The sequence below is a fragment of the Protopterus annectens genome, chromosome 6.part1, assembly GCF_019279795.1.
Source record: "Protopterus annectens isolate FY-2018-M chromosome 6.part1, PAN1.0, whole genome shotgun sequence".
Taxonomy (NCBI): domain Eukaryota; kingdom Metazoa; phylum Chordata; order Ceratodontiformes; family Protopteridae; genus Protopterus; species Protopterus annectens.
The window spans coordinates 58541611-58564573 of NC_056738.1; the positions used below are offsets into that span (position 1 = coordinate 58541611).

Below are 22963 nucleotides of genomic sequence, written 5' to 3' on the forward strand. Positions count from 1 at the left end.
AGGTGATGGAAATGAAGTGCCTGAGAAAGGTGGTAGGATGCACACTGCAGGACAGGCGAATAAATGAGGAAATAAGAGGAGAAGCCAAAGTAGCTCCAATTGCAGAAAAGATCAAAGAAAACAGATTACGATGGTATGGGCACATGTGTAGAACAGCAGAAGACAATCTGGTGAGGGAGATTTGGGACAGACAGGAAGAATGTAAGAGGAAGCGAAGGCATCCAGCAAAGAGGTGGATGGATTGTGTGAAAGAAGATCTGCGACAGTCAGGCATGAGTGTTGAAGAAGGAAGGAGAGTGGCACTGAATCAAGAGAGTTGGCGACAGTTAATACGATACCCCGACCCCATGTAAATGGGAAAAAGGGGGATGATGATGATGATGATTTTGTCTACTTCTGATGTGATTTCCATTCCCACTTAACCACCTGAATGCATCTGCTAAATTAAGCAGAGTGGTAATCTTAGGCTTCACTTCTCTTGTTATAAAACTTTCACTATGTTTGGATCTGACAAGGTCAGCAAATATGTATACAGCCCCACAATCACAGATCTATACATATAATCAATTTCAACAAGGCCTATATCTCTTACATATCAATATATATATATATATATATATATATATATATATTATATATATATATCATACTGGTATGCAGTGATTTTTACATATAATTTGATAAGCGTGAAGAATTTTTTTTTCTTTTCCTATTCACCTGATCCAATACCATTTGGGGCCAGTGAGTCACACCAAAACTGTTAAGTCAAAAAAGGAAGAGCAAATTGGTTGATAGCTTAGACTTTATTCCTAGATGTTAAGGCTGTTTTCAATATTAATTTTAGTCTTCTGAAGTATTCTTTACTGAGTTTTATTCAAATTTGTTCATGTTTTATTGATAATCCTTCATCAATTCCCAAATATTTATACACTCCTTCCTGCTTAAGTTTGTTTATATCATATTGCTGTGCTTGACTGATATTTTCTTGGTACTGCAACTTTCCTGTTTTAAATCTCGCTTTTGCATATTTATTAAGATCAAATATCATTCTTACATCATCTGAGAAATTTTTAACCACTTGCAGTTGTGCTGTCAACTCCTCATCTGATGAACTATACATTTTAAGTCATCCAAAAAAGTAGATGAGAAATCTTTAAGCAAGGTCATTTTTTAAGAGCCAAATGATAGCCAAGGCCTAATCTGTTAAGTACACAGTTTAATGGGTTAAGAGCAAGACAAAATAGCAGCAGTGAGAAAAAGTCGCCCTGGAATATCTACCTTTGAATTTATAACCCCGGGATAAGAATTTGCTCCTTGCCATGACTTAATTGCAAAATGGTTTGTCACTGTTTTATGGTTACTATAATGTAACTGATCAATGTAGGATGTAGTTTATACATCTGTAAGCACCCTTTTATCTATGAATGTGGGATACTGTCAAATGCTTTTTTGTAATCTAGTAATGCCATACGTTCTTCCCCTTTTAACAATTCTACATGATGTCTTTATTTAGTAATAGCTGATCCTTTGTTCCATATGACTTTCCTTTGTTACCCCTTGCTCTATTGCCATGATTGAATTTTCTTCTAAATGACTATACACTCTCTCTGTATCAGTTCCAATATAGTTTATACATTGTCAGAAGGCAAGTTATTGTTCTTATAGTTTTTAGGGTGGCTTACAGGTTCACTCTTAAGGAGGAGTACCCTTTCTCCTATTGTTGACCAGGTTGGTGCCTGTTTGGGATGTGCATTTAAGTAGTTCTTAGTGCTAAATCTTTGTGTAAAGATGTTAATATTTTTTGACAAAAGTTAGGGACTGCATCTGAGCCTAGGGTTTTCCATTTAGGAGCTTTTCATAATTTTGTTCCAGTTTCCCTGGCTGTTACTTCATCCCATTTCATACCCTGTGCATCTGAACTCCTTACTGCTTCTTTTAAAATTTCTCTCCATTCAGCATCTTTGTTATGTTCCACAGGGTATTCATAAATATTTCTCCAAAATGTGTCTATTTCTTCTTTTTTTTTGGAGGTGTTTCTATTCCTTTTACTTAATTTCCCAGTTCTCTGTAAAACTTTTTCGAGCCATCTATGAATTCCTCATTTTGTACTCTTCCTTTATATTTGTCTGTATATCTTCTGTCTGCTTATGCTAATATCTTTAATTTATTATTTGCAATACTGTATGACAGATCCTGGTCTGTTCTGTTACTGTGCATTGATTTTATCACATCTAATTATTTTGTTCATCTGTTCCCTTTTCTATATTATTCTAACAGTGACACTTCTTGTCTTGACTGCTTTATAGTTTTCTCTGTTTGATGCTTCCATGATGACATTCTATTTCTTCCCCTCCTTTCCATTATTAATTTGTATTTTTATGGTAAAACTTTATCAGTTATTAGTTTAACTGCACAGTAATATAGCCTGTTTACTTCTGTTATATCACATCAATTTCTGTTAATACTCTTAATTACTATGTTCATCTGTTTTATCAGACTTCTAATATTTTGGGGTCTTATTGACTTTCTGTAATTTATTTATTTCATCGATCTTAAAATATCTATCCATCTCTATTAAATCAAGCAACTCTTCCCTTGGATCATTTTCTTCTAAACTGAGGGCACATTCTTTGTTCTGTCTTTCCTGCAGGCATTCTTTAGAAAGTTCCAGAACATACTCTTCAGCTGCATCCTGCATCATCAATATCTCCTTCATATGGGAACTCATTGACCCATCATGCTGCAACATTGCATGCGTCAAAGTTGCCACTGCTCCTTTCCTTGCTTTGCAACTCCAACTGAACTTTTATACTGGTTTCCTACTGAAGGATCCAGTCGCATCATCAAGCAGCAAGTGATCAGATGCTAACCATTCTAATTACTTCTCCGTAACCTGGCGACTCATAGTTTCATAATTCTGTGACATTACCAGAGATTGATTTCCTACACTAAACCTTTCACTTTACAGACAATCCATAACTTCAGTTTTTATTTCTTTAACTTCTTCATTACTAATCCCCCCCCCCCCCCGTTTTCTTATTTTTTTCTTACATTGTGAAATGTTCCATACCTGGATGTCTTTGCCTGTCTTCTCTTCAAATATTGGGACTGCATTTTTTGCATTAAATAGTTTTGCTTTCTCTTTTGCATAAATATTGCACCATATCAAATATCTTTTTCTTTCCTATGTCCACATTTCTTCCACAGATGTCTATCACACTACCTGTTTCTCCTTAATTTGGGAGCTCATTGTTTCATCATGCTGTGACATTACCTGTGTTGAACCATCTACACTAATTCCTTCACTTCGAGGTATTCCATAAATTTAGCTTGTATTTCTTTAATTTCTATCTACTTTTCTACATTCCAACTTTGTGATCTTATTTTTTGTATTTTGAAATTTTCCATATCTGGGTGTCTTTGTCTGTATGTCTCTCTGAATATATTTGGAGTTGCTTTTTTTGTATTGATTAGTTTGGCTTTCTCCTTTGCATACTTTGTCACTATCCTTTCTCATATATACACATTTTAGTTTATTTTCTTGTTTCTCACCATTTATTTTACTGTCCTATGCATCAGCACAGCAATCTGCATCAATCCAACTGGCAAGGTGCGTCAGCCCCACACAGGTGGCAGCAACAGAACCAGGAGCACTACCACCATTACCAGAAGAAACACCAGCACGTCAGGGTCCCAGCCTGCCACAGTTACCTCCATACCTCCAGCCTTATCTGCACCACCTACAACAGGTAGCCCTGCAAGAAGGCTGATATAGTGGCATGTGCCAGTAGCACTGCAAGTAGAGGGGACACCTTTGTCACCCATTTGCAGCTGGCAGACATTGTGGGGGAATATAATCAACAGGCAGTTGGATGCCTGCATTGGACACATGGAGACCATGTCACATGCCTGCACAGCTCTGACCCAGTGATAACAGTACCCTGGGTGACCTCCCACTGCATCTGTGAATATTCAATCCTATTCTTCAACCTGGTTTTCCCCTGCCTTTTGTGTCCATGCTCACGCCTGTTTGTTTTCACAATCCTCCCATCACCACTGTCTTCCCTCAGTTTGTCTGAAGTCTCCTTCAACATTGTATTACCCCACACTCATTTAGTTTTGTCTGTTTTTCCCTTCTATTTAACCTACCCCTCTTTCCTTCCTCTTCCTTTCCTTACTTCCTTCTTTCCCAACTTTCTCTTCTCCTTTCTTTTATTTTCTCTTAAAAAAAAGATGGGCACATGTCCTACAAAAAAAAAAAAAAAAAAGAAAAGAAAAGTTTATGCCTCCTACCTCACCTCCATCCCGCTCATTCCTTATTTACTTACCTTCTATTCTACTGTCTACATGCTTCCCATTTTTATGTGTGTCTTGTATGCTATTTCCAACCTTTACTCTGGTCGAAAACATCACACACATGCCCACAAAGGTCTCATAAAACAATTATCTTTTTGTGGACATCTTGGAGAGAGTACTCTCAATGCTTGTGTATACCTGACAAGAAAGGCACTTCTCGTTGTATAGCAAACATGAACTTCAGTCGATGTCATGCACTAAATATACTGGCATTGGTCATGCAAATGAGCATGGCAGTTGTCAGATATGAGTTCGGAATAAACCTTATTCCTTTCTTCTGACTGCTACCGTGACTCAGCCTGTTAATGGCCTGCTTTGTAGACTGTCAGTGCACCCAGGGGGTGGTATCCTAATCCCCTCATACTTCTACTTTTTATTTTACTTTTCGGCCTCCGTTCTGTTCATGTGTAACATTTCCTTGACCCCTTCTGTAGGATTCACCTAATTAATGGTGCGTTTGGAAACATATCACTGAAGAAACTCCTGGGTTAAAATCTCTTGAGACCTGTCTTTTAATTTCTGCTACCAGTCTGCTCTTGTGTAACATTTCCTGAAATGAGTTTACTTTACCCCTTCAGCAGGGCTTCTGCAATGGCTCACCTTCTTAATGCTGTGTTTATCAGAATATCACTGAACAAGGTAATCAGTTCCATTCCCATAGGACTAATGTTTTTCATTACATTTATATTATAATACAGGTACATTAACAAAGTAAACATTTGATTATGTCAGAACTGGTACAGGTGAGTACACCGTGTTACTTTACTGTATCCTACCTATCCTGTTCAAGTGTCACACTGTCTATGTTCAAGTACTGCAAATAGACCTCTGTCTGTATGTGCCATACCCCTTTCTCCGTTGTGTTCTGCATCGCTGCTATGTTCACCAGCTCCTTTTGTGGTCTTCTGTCAGTTTCTGTTGCCCTACTGCCACCTCTACACTAGTCTCACTTTTTTCCATAAGACATCTTCCTGCATATCTTTTGCCTAGAGTTACAGCAACAGTTTATCACCTTAGTCTTACCATATGTGCATGGGGTCTTGTGACACCTAACTGAGAAGCTTGTGCATGGTCAGTGTTTTCCATTGCTGCTTGTACTTGACTCTGGCTGTAGGTTGGTCTAAAGCAATCCTTCATGGGTTCCTACTAAGCTGCTTGTCATGCACACTGGCCTGGCTGCATGCATTTTTATTGAACCTTGGCGCTTGTCACACACTCACAGTAAACAGCCTTGACATGGCCGCAATTGCAGATGCAGCACTTCTGAATCCCTGAGAAAGTTTATTATGATTATTATTATTATTATGATTCGTATTATTATTGTAACAAGACTACTTGGTTAGCACAGCTGGCCACCAATCAGAGTGGGTTATGATTTTAGTTGTACAGCTGGAAGGTGCAGAAGAAGAGCAGACTACAGTGTTTTATTACTTGCCTACAGATTCATTACTGCTTACACCCTAGCATTGTGCTTAGGCACATGGATGGGTGTGATATAAGCAAAGATAACTGTCCCCATCTCCATGGTGATGCTTTCTAAATGCCTTGGATATGTCATTCACTGCAGACACCTAACTCGCCTACATTTTCAGTGGTCCCAATCTTGCCCAAGTGCTGTGACATCAAGCACCTTACAGCAAACCCATCACCTTACTCCTGAGAATGCAAGCTGATAAGCATGTCATCATTCATTTCCAACTTCGTCTTGCTATGCCTGCACTCAGGTAGTTAAAAGAACTCAGACCAACTGTGTCACAGTGACTACTTCATACCTGTGCATCACAGAGATGATTTAACCATTAAAATAAATCTATGACTGCTCAAGTTCTTTAAATATCTATGGATGCGTAAACTCTACCATCACACTGACTTCATTGTGAACATATTCCTGAAAAAAGACCATTTTCCACAAGCATCCTTCTCAATTCCCAATTGAATATTGCCAAATCAGTGATAATTACTGTCTATCATATCTGACTGATAATGTGAAATGTTTTTTGATTTGGGTGGTATTTTTAAGCTGCACTTAAACATGCATAGGTTCATAGATTAGTACTAAGCTAACTGCCCTTGCGAGGCATTTTTAAGCCTAGCCAATTATCCCTTGTGAGACTCAGACCCCGCACCTTGTGTTTGAAGGGCAAACATCTTAACCATTAGGCCACCCTCCCAACCCCATACCATTGTTTCATACAAATTCACTTTTGTGTTAGTGGTGTGTCACATTTACAAAAATTCAAAATCTTTTCAAAACACTTGAAGCATAACCATGCAAATAAACAAAGCAAAATAAAGAAGTTAAAGCACAGCAAAGCAAATGTTTACTGAACTAGCCTTTACTTTATAAGTAGAATTGTTTCAGAGCATTGCTACTTCATATGTACCTGACTTCTTTGGAATCACTTAACAACTGCTGATTGCACAAAAAAATGGAACCCTTGTTTATACATACTTAGCTGTTGCCCTTCAGGGTCCCAATCATAGTCTAGGGCCTGGATATGGTCAGCGTTGTCAAGATAATTAGAGTAATCTGCAGATGAAAGATTGTAGCGTCGAATGCGTATATTATCAGGCAAAAGCAGAATTGGGGGTGTTCCTGTGAAGAAAAAAGAGACATTAAGATTTCTGTGTCCTTTTCCTACAATGATGTGCTGTTAGCTGCAACACATTTTCACACAAAGCTGGACACTTATTTTAACAAAGATAACGTATTTCTAAAGCAGTTCTTGCTTACTCACATACAACCAGTCTGTTACTAGGTTTGCTGGAGTCATTAAATGAAGTTGTAGAAGTCCCACCATCCAAAGGACTAGCACAGTTCAATAACTGTATGCAGGTTCACATCAGCAGGAACACACATGTATATTTGTAGCAACATTTTCACACACACACACACACACACACACACACACACACACACATCTATGCAGATGCTGCACTTTCTTTGATTATGTAAACAAAATATATATCCACGGAAAGCTCAAACTTGAGCTACATTTTCTTCCACTTTCTAGGGGTTTAAGTATTTAAAAGAAGTTCATAAATAAACATCTTACAATTAAAGATAAGGACAAGATTCTAACTTTCTGTATTATTTGTAGATTTGTTTACTTTCATTCACTTGCTTACCAAGGAAGAAAATTCTTGAGTTCTCGTACAAACATGTTTGGCTTTGTGATGTTCCTTCACCCAATGTAATATTTTTGCTTGTCAGATCTGACCATAAAGCAGTATTTCTTGAAATAAAAATTAAATCCAGAGATCCAGCAAAAAACAAAAACCTTTAGGAACTATTCCAAGGCTAACCTCTTTCTACTTAGTGACACCTTGGCTAAATTCCAAGCAGTCCCAAACCAAGTAAAAACTATAGCATATAGGTTCATAGATTAGTACTAAGCTAACTGCCCTTGCAAGCCATTTTAAGTCTAGCCAATTATCCCTTGTGAGACTCAAACCCTGCACGTTATGCTTGCAAGGCAAACACCTTAACCTTTAGGCCACCCTCCCAACCATGCTGAGTTGTTTACAAAATCTCTGTACAGCCATATTGACAGCTGTATAGAAAAAGCTGTGCCCACTCATATTAAGTGTAAGACAAACTCAAAAGATAAGTCACCCTGGTAGAATCAAAGTATCAATCTGTTATACAAAAAAAGAAAAAAAAAATTGGCCAAGCGTAGAAGGAACAAAGCCATTCATACTAAAAGCAACCTGACCAATCTAAACAGGCAGCTAAGAGGATTAATTAATACTTCAAAGGCTAAATTTGAAGAAAAAATTGCTTCTCAGGTAAAGGACAACCACAAAGCTTTCTACAGCTATGTCCATAACATCAGGGGAAATACCCAACAGTGCACAGAACATACTGCAAATGTAATCACCCACAATGAACCAGAGGCCATTGGCAACCCTTTGTCTGACAAGTTCAGCTAAAATTCCTCCCTCACCCCCCCCCCCCACCCTCCAGATAGTCCAAAGGAAATGCTGCATAGCACAATCCCCCCAACCATTACTAGGGAACAGATCATCAATGCATTTTCCAAGGTGAAAAATACTGAATTGATGGGCCTCGATAATATCCAGGGATGCTTAATAATAAACATGAAATACGACCTCCATGAGTCACTTGAATTATTTTTCAGCTTGATCCTACAGTCAGGTTTTGTGCTTAAGGAATTGAAGTTGGCTATAGTCATTCTCCCGCACAAAGGCCCATAAGTCTGACCAGCCTCATATGTAAGAGCATGGAAAGAATCATCGTGGATATGATAAATGATGACATAAGTAACCTGCAAATGCTAGACCCACCACAGTTCAGCTTAGTTAAAGGAAGATCATGCCTATTAAATCTGGTGAACTTTCTTTAGAGGGTCACCAAAGCAGTGGATGAAGGCAAGACTATTCACACAGTTTACCTCGACCTGGCCAAGGCTTTGGATACAATACCCCATTCAGGCATTATAGACAAGCTCACTAATTTAGGTATAAACTGATTTATTACTCACTGGGCAGCCAGCAGGCTCAATGATAGGACCCAGGTCTTCAAAACAGGTGAAGCTCCCAACATCAAGAGTCCAGTCACTAACAGAGTCCTCCAGGGCTCTGTACTGGGCCCACTCCTTTTTGGCATCTATATATGTTAAAGGTTTGTGGCTGATTGAGTTTGCAGATGATTGCAAGTTGAGGGTTATCATCGACTCCTCTGCAGACATTAGCATTCATCAAGAAGACCTGTCTCTGAACTAACAAATGGTGCAAAAGCTAGGATTTTAAACTCAATGCTAAGAAATTCTTAATTGTACCCATTGGGAAGTCAACCATCCCAGCTAATTATGATGCCGATAATACACCCTTAAGAGTTGATCTAGTGGTACATGCATAGACAGTAGCCTTGCCTTTGACCACCATGTGGCCACAGTGGAGAGGAATTCTTTTCATTTGCACAAGTTATAAGTAAAGGCATGGCATCTAGGTCCAAAGAGTCATTATCAAACCAATCATAGAGTACAATGTTTCCTTAAAAATGTACCTGACCAAGCATGTGCAGCAACTACAGTGACCTCAGAGGTTCCTTACAAAAAGAATACAAGATGTATCAAACCTGCCTTATGCAGTGCACCTTAAAGCACTTTCCATCTACTTCACCTCCAATAGATTACTGAGGGATAATCTATGCCTGGCTTATAAGGCACCTGCAAATCCAACAATTATGAATCTCCTGCATATTCATAAGTCAAGCAGTACCAGAAATACAATGTTTAAGGAACTGAATATTGTGTATGTCTTAAACAGAGGATGCTGGCGAGACAGATACTTGTCCCACAGACTGCCCCTCCTATGGAACAGGCTTCACATTCATGTGAAGCTGTGTGTGTCTATTAACCAGTTTAACAGCAACCCAGACCAGTGATGTGGAATAGGAAATTTACACTGGGCCTGGCACCCACGTTCCTTATGGACAGAGGCAGTGCATAAATGCCTTGTCCTCAATGTCCAATTTAGATACAGGACATCATTATTTATTCAGGGAAAACTTGGCTAGGCTTAGAAACCCTTCAGGTAGTTATCCTAGTAACAATCAATGAATCTATGCATTTCTTCTGCTATATTCCTGTAGCTTATGCATGAATTAGATAGTAGCAGCAAAAGACAGCATTGCATAAAACTAGCTAAAGGCCTCAACTTGGTCCATCAAACCTAAGATAATGGTATTCCATTCATCGGGAGGGAAGATGTAGCAGAATTAGTGAAACTAAAACAGTTGGAATCAGGTGGTCCTTTTTTATTTATTCCTAAGTTAAAAGTGCTAGCCCCACTAGGCTAGTGGCTTCTTTTCAAGAAAGACCCAAGGTGGTGTTTATACTACTATGGGAAATTTGGCCAAGGCGTGACAAAGGGAAATACTGCTAGCCTAGCTAGCTGGAATTTTGTAAATAATTATATGTCATTTGTGAATATTAATATGATTTATAATATGCCATTTATGAATATCAACATGATTCATATGTTTGTCTTACAAATGTATTAGAACTGTATGTTATGTGTATATTAAACTGCTGGTACAGAAGTGTGTGTTGAACAGAGTTTGTACAGTGCTGAGCCTGGATGCGTGACCTCAGAGTGACCTGCTGGATTAGAGCAGAAATGCATATAAACTATTGTACATGCATAAATTTATATGTTTTAACAGTGGGAACTAGAACATAGAGGGTTAACATGCAAAACTGCAAGAAAATAGTTGAAATTAAATTGTTTTACGATTGTACTATAAAAGTTAGTTTCAATGCAGTAAGGAGACAGGATGTCTAGAACTAGGGTGTCTTTTGCCTTGTTTTGTAAGTGTTTTATTGTTTTCTGTCTACCAGCAGTTGCAAAGATCTGAGAAATATGTACTTTTCACAGGGAGATACTAAAATGTTGGTAGTTTCTGACAATGGGGGTTTAGCTTGAGAACTAAATTCAGGTGACAAAAAGTGATGTCATCCAAGCTAACCCAGCAGTAATATTTGATATTAATTTAAGAACTCTCTGAGAGAGAGGGGGAGTTTTGTATTTTGTCTTTGACCTAACAAGAACATCCACTCACCACTTCTGCCTGCTTGTTGTTCTGTAAGTAAGGTTTAGGGCATAGTAACTCTTTTAGATTCAAACAGAAATATAGTAAAGTATAGCTTAGATGTTTTCTTTATTTATTTGAGACTGTCCTGCAATGTTGTTTCAAATATTTCCTATGATTTTGAACTCTGATGTAACTTATTACTTACTGAGCATTGCCTTGTTCTTTCATTATTTATTATTAAATATATTTAAACTTTTCAGTTGTGGCTGGTCAGTTTAGAGATATTTAAGCTCTTAGCATACTTGTATATCTATTTGGTGTCACTGTACAGGCCACTCCTAATAGCCTAGCTCTTGGTCAAACTACCATTTGGATCAATACCAACATTACACAGTAGGATTGGACACCCTTTGTTAAGGGCCTTAAAGTAGCTGATAAAGAGTGGCTACTGGCAGTCGGAACTACCTTATAGTCTGGGCAGAAGGAGGCATAGCTAGTAAACCTGTGCCAGCCTTTCCCAGGAGTGTGTGTGTGTGTGTGTGTGTGTGTGTGTGTGTGTGTGTGTGTGTGTGTGTGTGTGTGTGTGTGTGTGTGTGTGTGTGTGTGTGTGTGTGTGTGTGTGTGTGTGTCTTTGTATACAAATCAAATGTCAAAGACTGTGTTTGTGTGTCACCTGCTTGGGCAGGGACACAAAGCACTGGCTGGACAGAGAGGGTACTGGAGATCTTGGTTTGGCCACTTAGCTGAGATCTCAACCCTATAGCTGTGCCAGTGGGGAATCTTATTGGGGATCTGGAAAAAGAGTGAGAAATCAGCCCCAGACTGACTGTGATCTCTGTGTGCTCTTAAGGGAAATTGCACTTTACTGTGTGTGTACTTGTCATCTTCCCAGTGTGTACATTCCCCACTATTGCCAGTGGTGAGGATTGAGGCTCCTTGATTACTAGGCCAGTTCAGGGGTGTCACACAGGGTATCAGGGAACTTCTCCCATTCATCATTGTTGCAAGTGGGACCCATTTTGCAAGAGCACTCCCTGTTTCTGTACCAGGCACAGAAGTGGTCTGAAGAAACAGGAATAAAATGAACAGAAAAGGAGATAATGGTGTGGTGAGAAAAGTGGAAGAGAAAGCAAATATTGAGGCCAAAGATGTGTGCAGGATATTGAGAACATGTTTCAAAGAAATCTGTTTGATTGGAAATGAGTTGACAAATGATGGCCATATATTTACAACTCTCTAGTCAGGAGGGTTGTGGGATGATTTACTGAAAGAAGTGGTTATGCAGATTGAGCCAGAAAAGAAAGGAGACATTTCCTTGTGGGACATTATGGAGAAAATACATAAGGAAGATGGAGATACAATCCTGAAGCAGAGTTGTGAGACTGAAAAGAAAACATATGCAGAAGAAGTAAAAGAAGGGGGAAGGAGAATAACAGAAAAGAAGGCAGAAGAAAATGAAAAATGGAAGTACAAGGTAAGGATTCAAAGTAAAAAAAACAACAAATGGACAGGTACAAAATGTGGGGCAATGTAACAGCTCCTTTGAGTGTAAAAGCACATGAGGTAAGAGCATTTATTCTTATTAACAAATAGACATTTTGTGAGATTATATTTGAGACTATTTTTTTAATGGAAAATATTCTTGGAGAATATGAAAAAAACAGACTGTAACCAATGAAATATTTATGTGATAAAAGCGTTTAACAGGGAAACTAAAAAGAAGATTAATGTACAATTTCAAACAGAGTTATAAAGAGAGTTTGAAAGTTTATTTGAAAGTTTTATGGAAAGGAGTACTGGACATTGCAAAAATTTATGGCAAAAGGGGTTTCTAGACTGGTGGCTGGGATTGTAATATGTTGCTAAAAATAGAAAGAGAAACATTATACATATAACAAGCATGATAAACATCTAGGGGAATAGGGGTGTTGTAAAATACTGGGGACACCCCAAAACTTTTTTTGTGGAAAAGGACATTTGATAAGTAACTGTTTCAAAAGAAAATGTTATGTTTGTGAGGAAATGGAACATTATGTGAAAAATGTGAGTTGAAATGCTATACATGTAACAAAACTGGACATTTACAGATGAACTGCAAAGTGGAAAATATGAGGAAGGAAAAATAAATAGAAGAAAATGAACAAAGAAAAGAAATTTTAGTAGAAGTAGAAATATAAGAAAATTTAGATGAGAAAAAATATTAAAGATGACATAGAAAAAGGTTCTGAAATAAGTGATAAAGAAGACAAATATTGGGAACTAGTAAAAGATAAAAATAACAGAATTCTGTTGGCAATAGGATAAAAGACAGAACAAGAATATTTAGAGGAATAAGTACAAAAAAAGGAAATGGATGAAAAAGAATATGGGGTTGGTATAATGGTTAAGTTGTTTGACTCACAGACACAAGGTACAGTGTTTGATTTTCACCTTTGGAATGGAAATTGACTAGGCTTGAAATGGCCTATTAAAAAGTTAGCCTACTAATTAGTGAGGAATTTATAATATCATGAATCTAAGGAAAATTAACATTTTTAGAGTGCTTTCAGTAAATGTGAAAAGTATTAACCTAGTAACAAGAATATGGATTTGGAGTGGTGTAATACATATGATGTAGATCTAATTACATTAGAAGACATAACATTTTTAACAAATGAAGAAAGATTACAAACAAAGAAACTAAGAGAAGGGAAGATAATCTGAAATTTGGGAAATGTGAGATGTTTTGGAATAGCCACATTCTGTAGAAATACAGTAAATATATTAGATGCAACTTTAGCAAAAATGGGAAGGTTATACATTGTAGATTTAAAATGGAAAGAACAAGTATATAAAACTATAACATTATATACTTATACTAATTGTAAAGAAAGGGAAAGCTTATTTTATCAGATTATAGACTATGTAGTCTTAAATATGAATATTATAATAACAAGAGACTTTAGTTATGATTTAAGAGGCAAGTATAAAACGAAAGGAAATTATATACGAAAAATATTAGCGGTTATAAGATGTGCAAGTTAAAACATCGGGACAAAAATTCATGGACTTACAAAAGGGACATGTATAGAACTGAAATAGAATATTTTATAGTATCAGAAGGTTTAGTTATAGGAAGAGAGGTAGTTGAAACAGAATTTTCTGGTCATCTCACAATATGGCTGGAGATAAAGGAAAACAAGGAATACATAAAAATAGACAAAGGAATAAAAAGTATAAATGAAAAAGCATACAATAAAGAAGGAAAGAGATTAGTAATACAGTTATGAAAAGATCATATTACTGTGAGAACATTTTATAAATATTGGTCTGAATGGTAGATGATATTTAAGGAAAAATATACATTTTTTACAGTGACAATATGATGTGAGAAAAGTGGAGAAATTAAATATAAAAGAACATAAAACAAGGCATTGGAAGATTCAGAAAATAATAAAAGAAAGTACTTTGACAAAGAAAAAGAATTATATGAAAGAAATCAAGAAAAATACAAGAACTGTTAAATAAGTAAAGATACTTTTTAGAAGAAAAAAGGGAAGAAGTAGCAAGTTATTTAAGCAGATTAGTAAAGGAAGATGGTAGTTGAATGAGAGAAAAAATGTAAAAGAAGAAATAGAAACAGCTCGCTCAATAAACTATTATGAACAGTACAGTACAATTTGTACAAGAAATGTTTAAAGAAAAAAAATGTAGTGGATAAAACATGGAAAGTCAAAACATTAACAGAAAAGGAGAATAAAAAGTTGGGAAAGGTTTCTTTAAAATGAGGTAGATAAAGTATTAGGAAAAGTAAATATAGATTCAGCTATAGGACCAGATGGAATGGGGTAAGAAATGTATAAAATTTAAGAGAACTGGCAAAAAAATATATATTTTTAAAGATTTTAAATGAACAGTTAAATGAAGATTTTATGTATAAAAATGTTGTACTGGAATACTTAAACTGATATAGAAGAAGGAAGATAGAAGAAAATTAAAAACTGGAGACCAATAGTACTGAGGAATGATTAATAATAGAGAAGTTGCAGATGATATTATGAACTGAAAAAAACAAGTGAAAATCATGATAGGAGACAGTAATAAGGCATTTGACACAACTGGACATGAAATCTTATGGGTAATAATGAAAGAATATAATCTAAGTAAAAAAGTTAGGAAATTATGTATGTCAGTGTATAGTAATAATAAAATAAAAATACTTGTAAATGGCTGGTTAAGCCAAAAGGTACATATGAAGAGAGGTATAAGACAGGGATGTCCAATGAGTTGTATACTCTTTGTAGTAGTTATGAATGCAATAGTATATAAAATAAATTACAAAATGAAGGTGGTGGGGTTTATAACACCTGAAGGGTTAAGAATTTCAGTTCTGTTAACATATGCAGATGACATTATAATAACTGCAAAAAAAATTGGATAAAATAAGTAATAGCGTGCACAAATGAGTGCCTAGAGGTGATAGGAATGGCTTTAAATAAAGAGAAAAAGTAAAGGTTTAGGTGATGTAGTAAAGATAGAGGGTATATATTTTACAATGAATGAAATGTCTGTGTTAGGTATAAAACTTGTGAATAAAGATGCAAGTAGAATTCAATGAGTAAAAAACAATAGAAGAAATAAAACAAACCTGTCTTCTCTGGAGAACATATAAATTATCATTCACAAAAAAGGCTTATTTTATTAAATTCAGTACTGATGGGAAAGTAGCATACTTAGCAAGTGTATTTATGTTGCCAACAGTGTTTGAAAAGGAATTATTCCACATAATTTTTTTTCATTTATATGGGGTTCTAGATTAAAGCCAAAAAAAGAGAAGTTTTATATGTAAATAAAGGTGGCGGTGGTTTAAGGTTAATTATACAACGACCCCCCATTAATATTCCAAAACATGCATGCTGATTGGTCAGCATGCACATTGCAAATCAGAGTTATAGTAATGGAAAAAGGTCCAGTCGCCCAGACTTTTTTCATTAGTATAATTCTTTTTTTACAGCAATGGAGAACGCAAGATCTCCGTTGCTTTTAACAAACTGTCTCACTATGTTAAATGAGTTTAACATAGCGGGGCAGCTTTAAAAAAAGTAATGGAGATCTTCCTATCTCCGTTGCTTTTTTTAAAGGTGTCTTGCTATGTTAAATGGGTTTAACATAGCGAGACAGCTTTAAAAAAAGCAACAGAGATTCTCTGTTGTTTTTTTAAAGCTGTCTCGCTATGTTAAACTCCTATAACATAGCGAGACAGTTTGTAAAAAGCAACAGAGATCTTGCTTTCTCCATTGCTTCTGTCCACAGCTCTGATGTACTGCGTAAGCATATGCATGCGCAGTACATCAGAACTGCCGCAGAATATCAGACAGCTGCAGAAGGGCAGCAAGGAGGCATTATACAATGCCATTATTTAAGAAAAGTATTTTTTTTTCTTAAATAATGTCATTGTATAATAGCAATAACCCACTTCTGGGTGTGGGTGATGCTGGATTTACCCATGGTTGTCTTTGCTTGGCCACTCGGGCTTCGCCCTCATGACCAAACCACACCAACCATGGGTAAAATCCAGCATTACCCACACCCAGGTGTGGGTTATTGCTATATTAACCCAGTGGTTTGCTGCTTCATTAAATTTGTACAGAGTGTTAAAGTGGATAAATGAAAAGGATGAGAGATTAGTAGTAAAACTGTATAAATATAAGTACGACTAAATGTTGGAGTATGGTAAAAAAAGAGTAAAAGAGAAAAGGAGAGTATAAATGAAGTTATAAAATGTTATCAAGAAAAAAATATTTATCTTGAAAATAAAATTTGATTGCATAGAAAAAAATATAAAAGTGTGGTACAAGACTGTAATGATAAAACATTACTATGTAAAACCTTAGGAAAAAATCTAACAAATAAAACATTAAATCTATAAAAACAAGAAACAATGGTGTAATCAGAAAGTAGAATGTCTAGAATTTTTGTGGAGACTGGTAATAGAGAAAATGCCAGTAAAAGGAAATATGCCATACAAACAGAAAAGTGATAGAACATGTTCACTTTATCAAGAAGAAGAAACTATGAAACATTTGTTTTTGAAATGTAAAAGAGTAAAAAAGTTATGGGAAAAACTATGTAAAGAAGATCTTTTTGAAGATATAAAAGAAGTGGATAAAAGAAACATGGATGTGATTAAATATGGTATTATAAGAATAGAAGTAAAGAGTTTGTTAAAAGAACAGATAAAAAATATTTTATGTCATAGGGGTTATATGGAATAACAGAACAAATGAAATTATGTTCAATGCTGAATAGATTTTAGCAATAATATTAAGTAAAATCAGATGGGGGCTATGGAAAAAGGAGTGGGGGGGGTCTAATAGGGATGAACATTTACTATCATTGTAAAGGAAATTATGAATATGTGTAAACTGATTTGTATATCTACATGTTTGTACATTTGTAAATATTTGTAAATATGTTAATATTTTGTAAATAAGAGTTATTTTTGTATATAAATAAAGGACCCATACTCATTTCAATAGGTGTTGTGGAATATTTTACATCCACCTGAGCTACATCCAACTCAAGCAGATGGGGCCTCTGTTTATTGTGTCATCCAAAGGATGGATAATCTGACACACCCGTAGCTACTAACTCTGATCACAATTCAAACCACAAAAACCTCTCTGATAGATGGAAAACAAGTCTGTATCGACTAACTTAGGTCACACTTGAGACAAAAAAACTCAGATAGAAACGGAGAGGGAGACTAGAGAGGCCTATGGGACTGAAAAAGGTTGGGGAGGTTATGTGGGAAGATAATTAGGTATAGAAAAAAAAGGAATCGAGAAGGCAGTTAAGAAAGTGCTATGAAAATTATTCTATTACTATATTACACTGACAAAGAGATTACAATCCAAATCCCTCCGCACCACATACTCCAGTGACCTCAACCTCATTACCACAATCAACAGAACATGCTGGAGGGACAGTTTCATAACCCAGAGTCTGCCCTTGTTATGGAATAGACTTCTCATACATGTCAAATAGAGCACCTCACTGGCCCTCTTCAAGAGAAACCTTGATGAGTGGGTAGGAAATAGAAAATTCACCCCGGAGATCACTCCAGTGGTTCTACTCGACAGAGGCACTGGGAAGTAAGGTCTAGTGGCATGATGTTAGGGTAATCCTATGGGCTAGGTTTGTAAAGGCTCCACAGCCATTAGCCTAGTACACACCTATGAACAAGCCAAGTTCAGTTATCTGCACAAAAACTATGCTAAAAACCTCCTCTAATAGCTCCAGATATTGGAAATGTTGTTGTAGCTTAATGGATGCCTGAAGGACAGGGGTTTATAGGCAGGAAAGAAGCTCAAGCTTGTGAGGAGTTCATTGCTGCATAGAGGGTGCCAAAGGCCCCAGTCCAACGGTTCCTGTATCCAGACTGGACCTGAGAAATCAATCCCTTAGAAATAGGAGGAAGCTAAAATTTGATAGTGTTTGATGCAAAAAGGCCCCTTATAAATTTTCTTAAAGCTAAAAAATAATGATGTGATATCATTAACAATTAAACCTATAATGCCGCACTACCTACATTAGTAAATAAGTTATTATTTTCCATGCAAAGTGTAGCAACATGGGAGACTTATATAAGGCAAGTTGTCAGCTGTGTCTCACTGGTGGAACACCCTATACTGAAAATTAACACCTGTTATGATTTATTAGTGAAACCACAATGTATGTAAGCAACTGTTCTTGCTTTCTGACCACCTGGAATTCACTGCTGGTGTATGTAAATTATTACCATTACCTACACTGGCAAACAATGCACAGCTTTAACATCAGGAGCACACAAAGAAATGAAATTAACTGTAAAGAATAGATGGAGAAGTGTGACAGCTGGAAGGAGTAATTCCTGTATTTACTCTGCAAATACAGTCTCATTAAATCAAGACAGTTATTTCCCTTTATACTCTGCCATGTTGAAGAAAATACAAATACTTCAAAAATGTTAAACACTGTCTAAACATCTGTGGTCCAATAAATGTACTGAATATTCCTCTACAGAAGAGATGGACTGTTGTTCATAGAATGAACAAATATTGTTTTATGACTCATGTCTGCTGGATGTGCTCTGTTCAGGCTGCCTGAAATGTTCTGCTTGGCACTGAGGGGCAATTCAACAAACTAGTCAGGCAGCAGGTTCTGTGACTTAGCAAAGCATACAAAGGTCTACCCCACACACATGAACAGGGTGGTAAGTCAGGCTTTAAAGGCTTGCATTAAAAACAAGAGAAGATAAGACAATATCCGTTTACTAATACCTCTACAGTGTCCTAGCTTATAAAATTTGCATATTCCTCAGTGGAAATCTTTAGTTATTATTCAGTCACTCCAGCAAAATCTAACGGTGTAATGGGGGTTTCGTTAGTTTCTAAACTAATGATGTAGCCAGGCATATTCTTTGTACTCCACTGAGTACATTTTTTTCTGACCATCACATCAATATGTTTTTTCAGGTCATATTACGTCTGCAACTGTCTAAGTAAATGCTTCCAACAACAGGTGCAATATTGCTAATTTAAAACAATATATTTAATATTTTGAGGGAAACGGGCAAAAATGTCACTTGTATTTACAAAGTACTTGGGGGCAGCTTTTGAGAGATGCACCCATTTTTAAGTGCAGGTCTCCAAGGGTGGTAGCAAAAAGAACTTGTGAGTACAAAAAGGAATTTACTTGCTACACCCCAGTTCTAAACAGACTATGACGCTGACATCCTAGGAGTGGGACATACCTTTTTAACTATCCTTAAAGTGCAGATTGCTTGTAGGTAGTATTCAGGATGAAAGGCATCCTTTGAAGATAAATTCCAGATGTTTTGATTATTATTATCATTATAATGATATTATTATTTTTTCTTACTTTATTTCAGGACATCGGTCAAGCAGTCTGTCAGGGTACACCTCAGACAATAGCACAATTAGCCCAAGTCATGAAGATTAGAATGCATAAGTGAAAGAAGCTGCCATAGAAAACACTAGAAAACAGTCATTCAGAAAGTAATACATTACATAATTGACTACAGTCCAGTACAGTAAAAGAGTATTCTGGTAGTCCAAGAGGTGCTGAGTATGAAGTATATACACATATCCAAAATGAACCAAGATAATACTTCTATCTGCTAACAGCCTATATAGATCACAGTCAGAGATATTCCTGCCTAATAAAAAAGATGATGGTAGAATTTACATTTTCCAATAAAAGCAATGGTGAAGCAAACCAAGGCAGAACAACAGCATTAAGGAAAAAATGTTTATTGTAAGCACTTTCATGGCTATCAATGCTGCTTCTTCAGACAATCAAAAAGCATTACCATACCCGTTATTTAAATAAAACTTGACCAATAGAATTCAACAACAAATAGAACAAGCATTTAACACATGATTAAACCATAAATAATGCATTTAAAAACACACCCCACATAAAAACATACAAAAGCATAATAAAACATACATTATCTAAAGATTCTATTCTTTAAAACTGGCTTAATGCATAGTTTATCATTTAAACCTTTACCCTTAGTTCCCCTCATCCTAATTATCCATTTCAATTCACATGTTTCAACTCTGTTTTCAATGTCACCACCCCGTATGTTAACTTTTATTACTTCTATCACCTGAAATTTGAACTTATGATCAGGCCCATATATATTCACATGTTTAGCTAAGGCATTTATGCATATCAAATTGTTGATATTATAAATGTGTTCTCTAATTCTATCGCATAACCTGCAATCAGTTTTACCTGTGTAAAAGCTAGAGCAGACTTGACACCTAGCCAATAAACCAGATGGCATGCATCACAGTCTGTTCTAGCTGTAAACCTCAAGTGCCTGCCTGTACCAGGATGTAAAAATTCACTGCTGCTATCTATGTACTTGCACCAATTACACCTAGAACATGGCACAGTACCATAAGGGGTCATGGGTGTAATGGCCTCTGCACCGACCTTTGGATAGCAAAGCATTCTCTTTAATTTTTTCTTATTTTTATATATAAAACTTGGTTTTCTTCCCAAAACTGCCCTTACATCATTATCAGTGTTGAGTATCTGCCAATTATTCTTTATAATATTCTCAGTTTGTTTTATATTGCTGGAGTATGTAAGGGGGGCCCTAAGGGAATTGGTTTGCCTAATGTGCAGTTTATCCCAAGGGCCATCTGAGTAATAGGGTTTACCTTCCTTTCTTCTCAGATGTATTACATTCTTTAGAGCTGCATCAACCTGCATCAACCTCAGAACCATTATAGCCCCTCCTCTCAAGCCTAGTTTATAGGGCAGAAGTTTCATTCAGAAAATCAGAGTCACTGACATTATGTCGAGAAGCTTGCAGCCTGTGGCCTTTAACTATGTTACGGTAAATATATGGGGTATGCATACTGTTTCTGTATAGATAATTATTCATATAACAGTTCTTTCTAAAGGTCTTGGTGGAGAGGCTACCTTCAGCTGATCTGAAAACAGTAACATCCAAAAACTCTACTGAATTTCTAGAGCAATTTAGGGTAAATTTAAGGAAAAGGGTGGTTGAATTTAAATATCGGTGAAATTGTATGAGGGACTGTTCATCCCCATTCCACAGCAAAAAAAGATCATCTATGAATCTCTGATAAAAGATTACTTGCTCAAAATCCCTTAAAATACATCTATTCTCCCAATGACCCATTACAATATTGGCATAGCCATTGGCATTGGACGTTATTGGTGGACCATTTATTCCTCTGGTAGGATTTGGTGCTTCTTTTTCTAAGAATTTACATTTTGTTTATCACTAATCACAATTTATTTTGACCACTCACCACCTCTGTTTTGTTTGCTGAAGACTATAAAGTTACAAGAGATGAATCTATTTTAATTATAGTTTACATGTGGGTAAAATGTTACCTTCACCCCCACACACACACACACACACACACACACACACACACACACAGTGCTTTAAACTGAATCATGTAGGTTAAAATTCAGTAATACAGTGAATTTATAGACTGCTAGGTCAAAATAATAATGGATCAGATTAATGTCTGTAACACCTAGCATGTAAACTGTGGATTATACAATATATGAGTTTAAGAATCCTTAAACTATATTGATTTACACATATATTCTTACATACATTGCTTTTGCTAGAATGATATGGTTGATATTGTTCTACAGAAAACCAGATGCCATTAAACCTGGATATATTCTAGACTGATTGCAAGACAGCAGCATGTCTAACCTCAGTACTGATGATCTAAGTCCAGTCCTCTTTTTAGAGGGTACTGTTTTATTAAGAGACATTTTTTGTCAACCTAAAGACAGCCAACATGATTTTTATACAAAGGATGATGTTACAATGCAAACCTTGCACTTTCCTCATTTACGCAGGATATGAACGTGATATAATTAAGGGGGAGGGGACAAATTCCTGTATAATTCCCTTTGTTATACATTCATCTCCTAGTGCTCCATAAAGTAGAATAAATACGAGTAGGCAAATTGCATCCGCCAATTTTCAGTGGTGCATCTAATTTGTTTGGTGAAACAATATGCTAAATGTTGAAGTATTTGCACATATGTTGTACAAATTAATAAATATGTTAATATACCTTAGACTACTAAAAAGAATTACATAACACTACACAAAAATTAAAAGTTCTAAAGAACAAATACACAACAAAGGTGCTGTGAAATCTCAGATGCACAACTTAGAAAATTTGCTTTTGCAGAAATAACCGACTGCAGACAAAGCTGCCTACCAACATGAAAGTGATCTTTATCTATCATAAAAATCGATTGATTTTAAGTTTGTCAAACCTCACTGTAAGTTATATACTCTATTAAAACAACCATTAATTATTTCTAAAGCAAAACCTGAGATTTTTCAACAATGCCATTTCCAAAAAAATCACTATCAAATAATTATTAAGTGGTTTATTTTTATTCACATTATGAATTGTATATCTACTTTACATCTATATTTTGAAGTATGTATTTAAATAAGTCAGTTTTCTAAAGTTTATGTTG

The 22963-nt window shown here is 36.1% G+C and overlaps 1 protein-coding gene across 1 annotated transcript in view; it reads right to left on the reverse strand.

Moving 5' to 3' along the window:
• The window catches only part of LRP2 (LDL receptor related protein 2), a 1335386-nt gene that overhangs the window by 182854 nt on the left and 1129569 nt on the right, over positions 1-22963 (reverse strand). The window contains exon 66 of the mRNA XM_044075346.1: positions 6809-6952. Within this exon, the coding sequence (XP_043931281.1) occupies positions 6809-6952 (144 nt within the window). The remainder of the gene's footprint in view (positions 1-6808; positions 6953-22963) is intronic.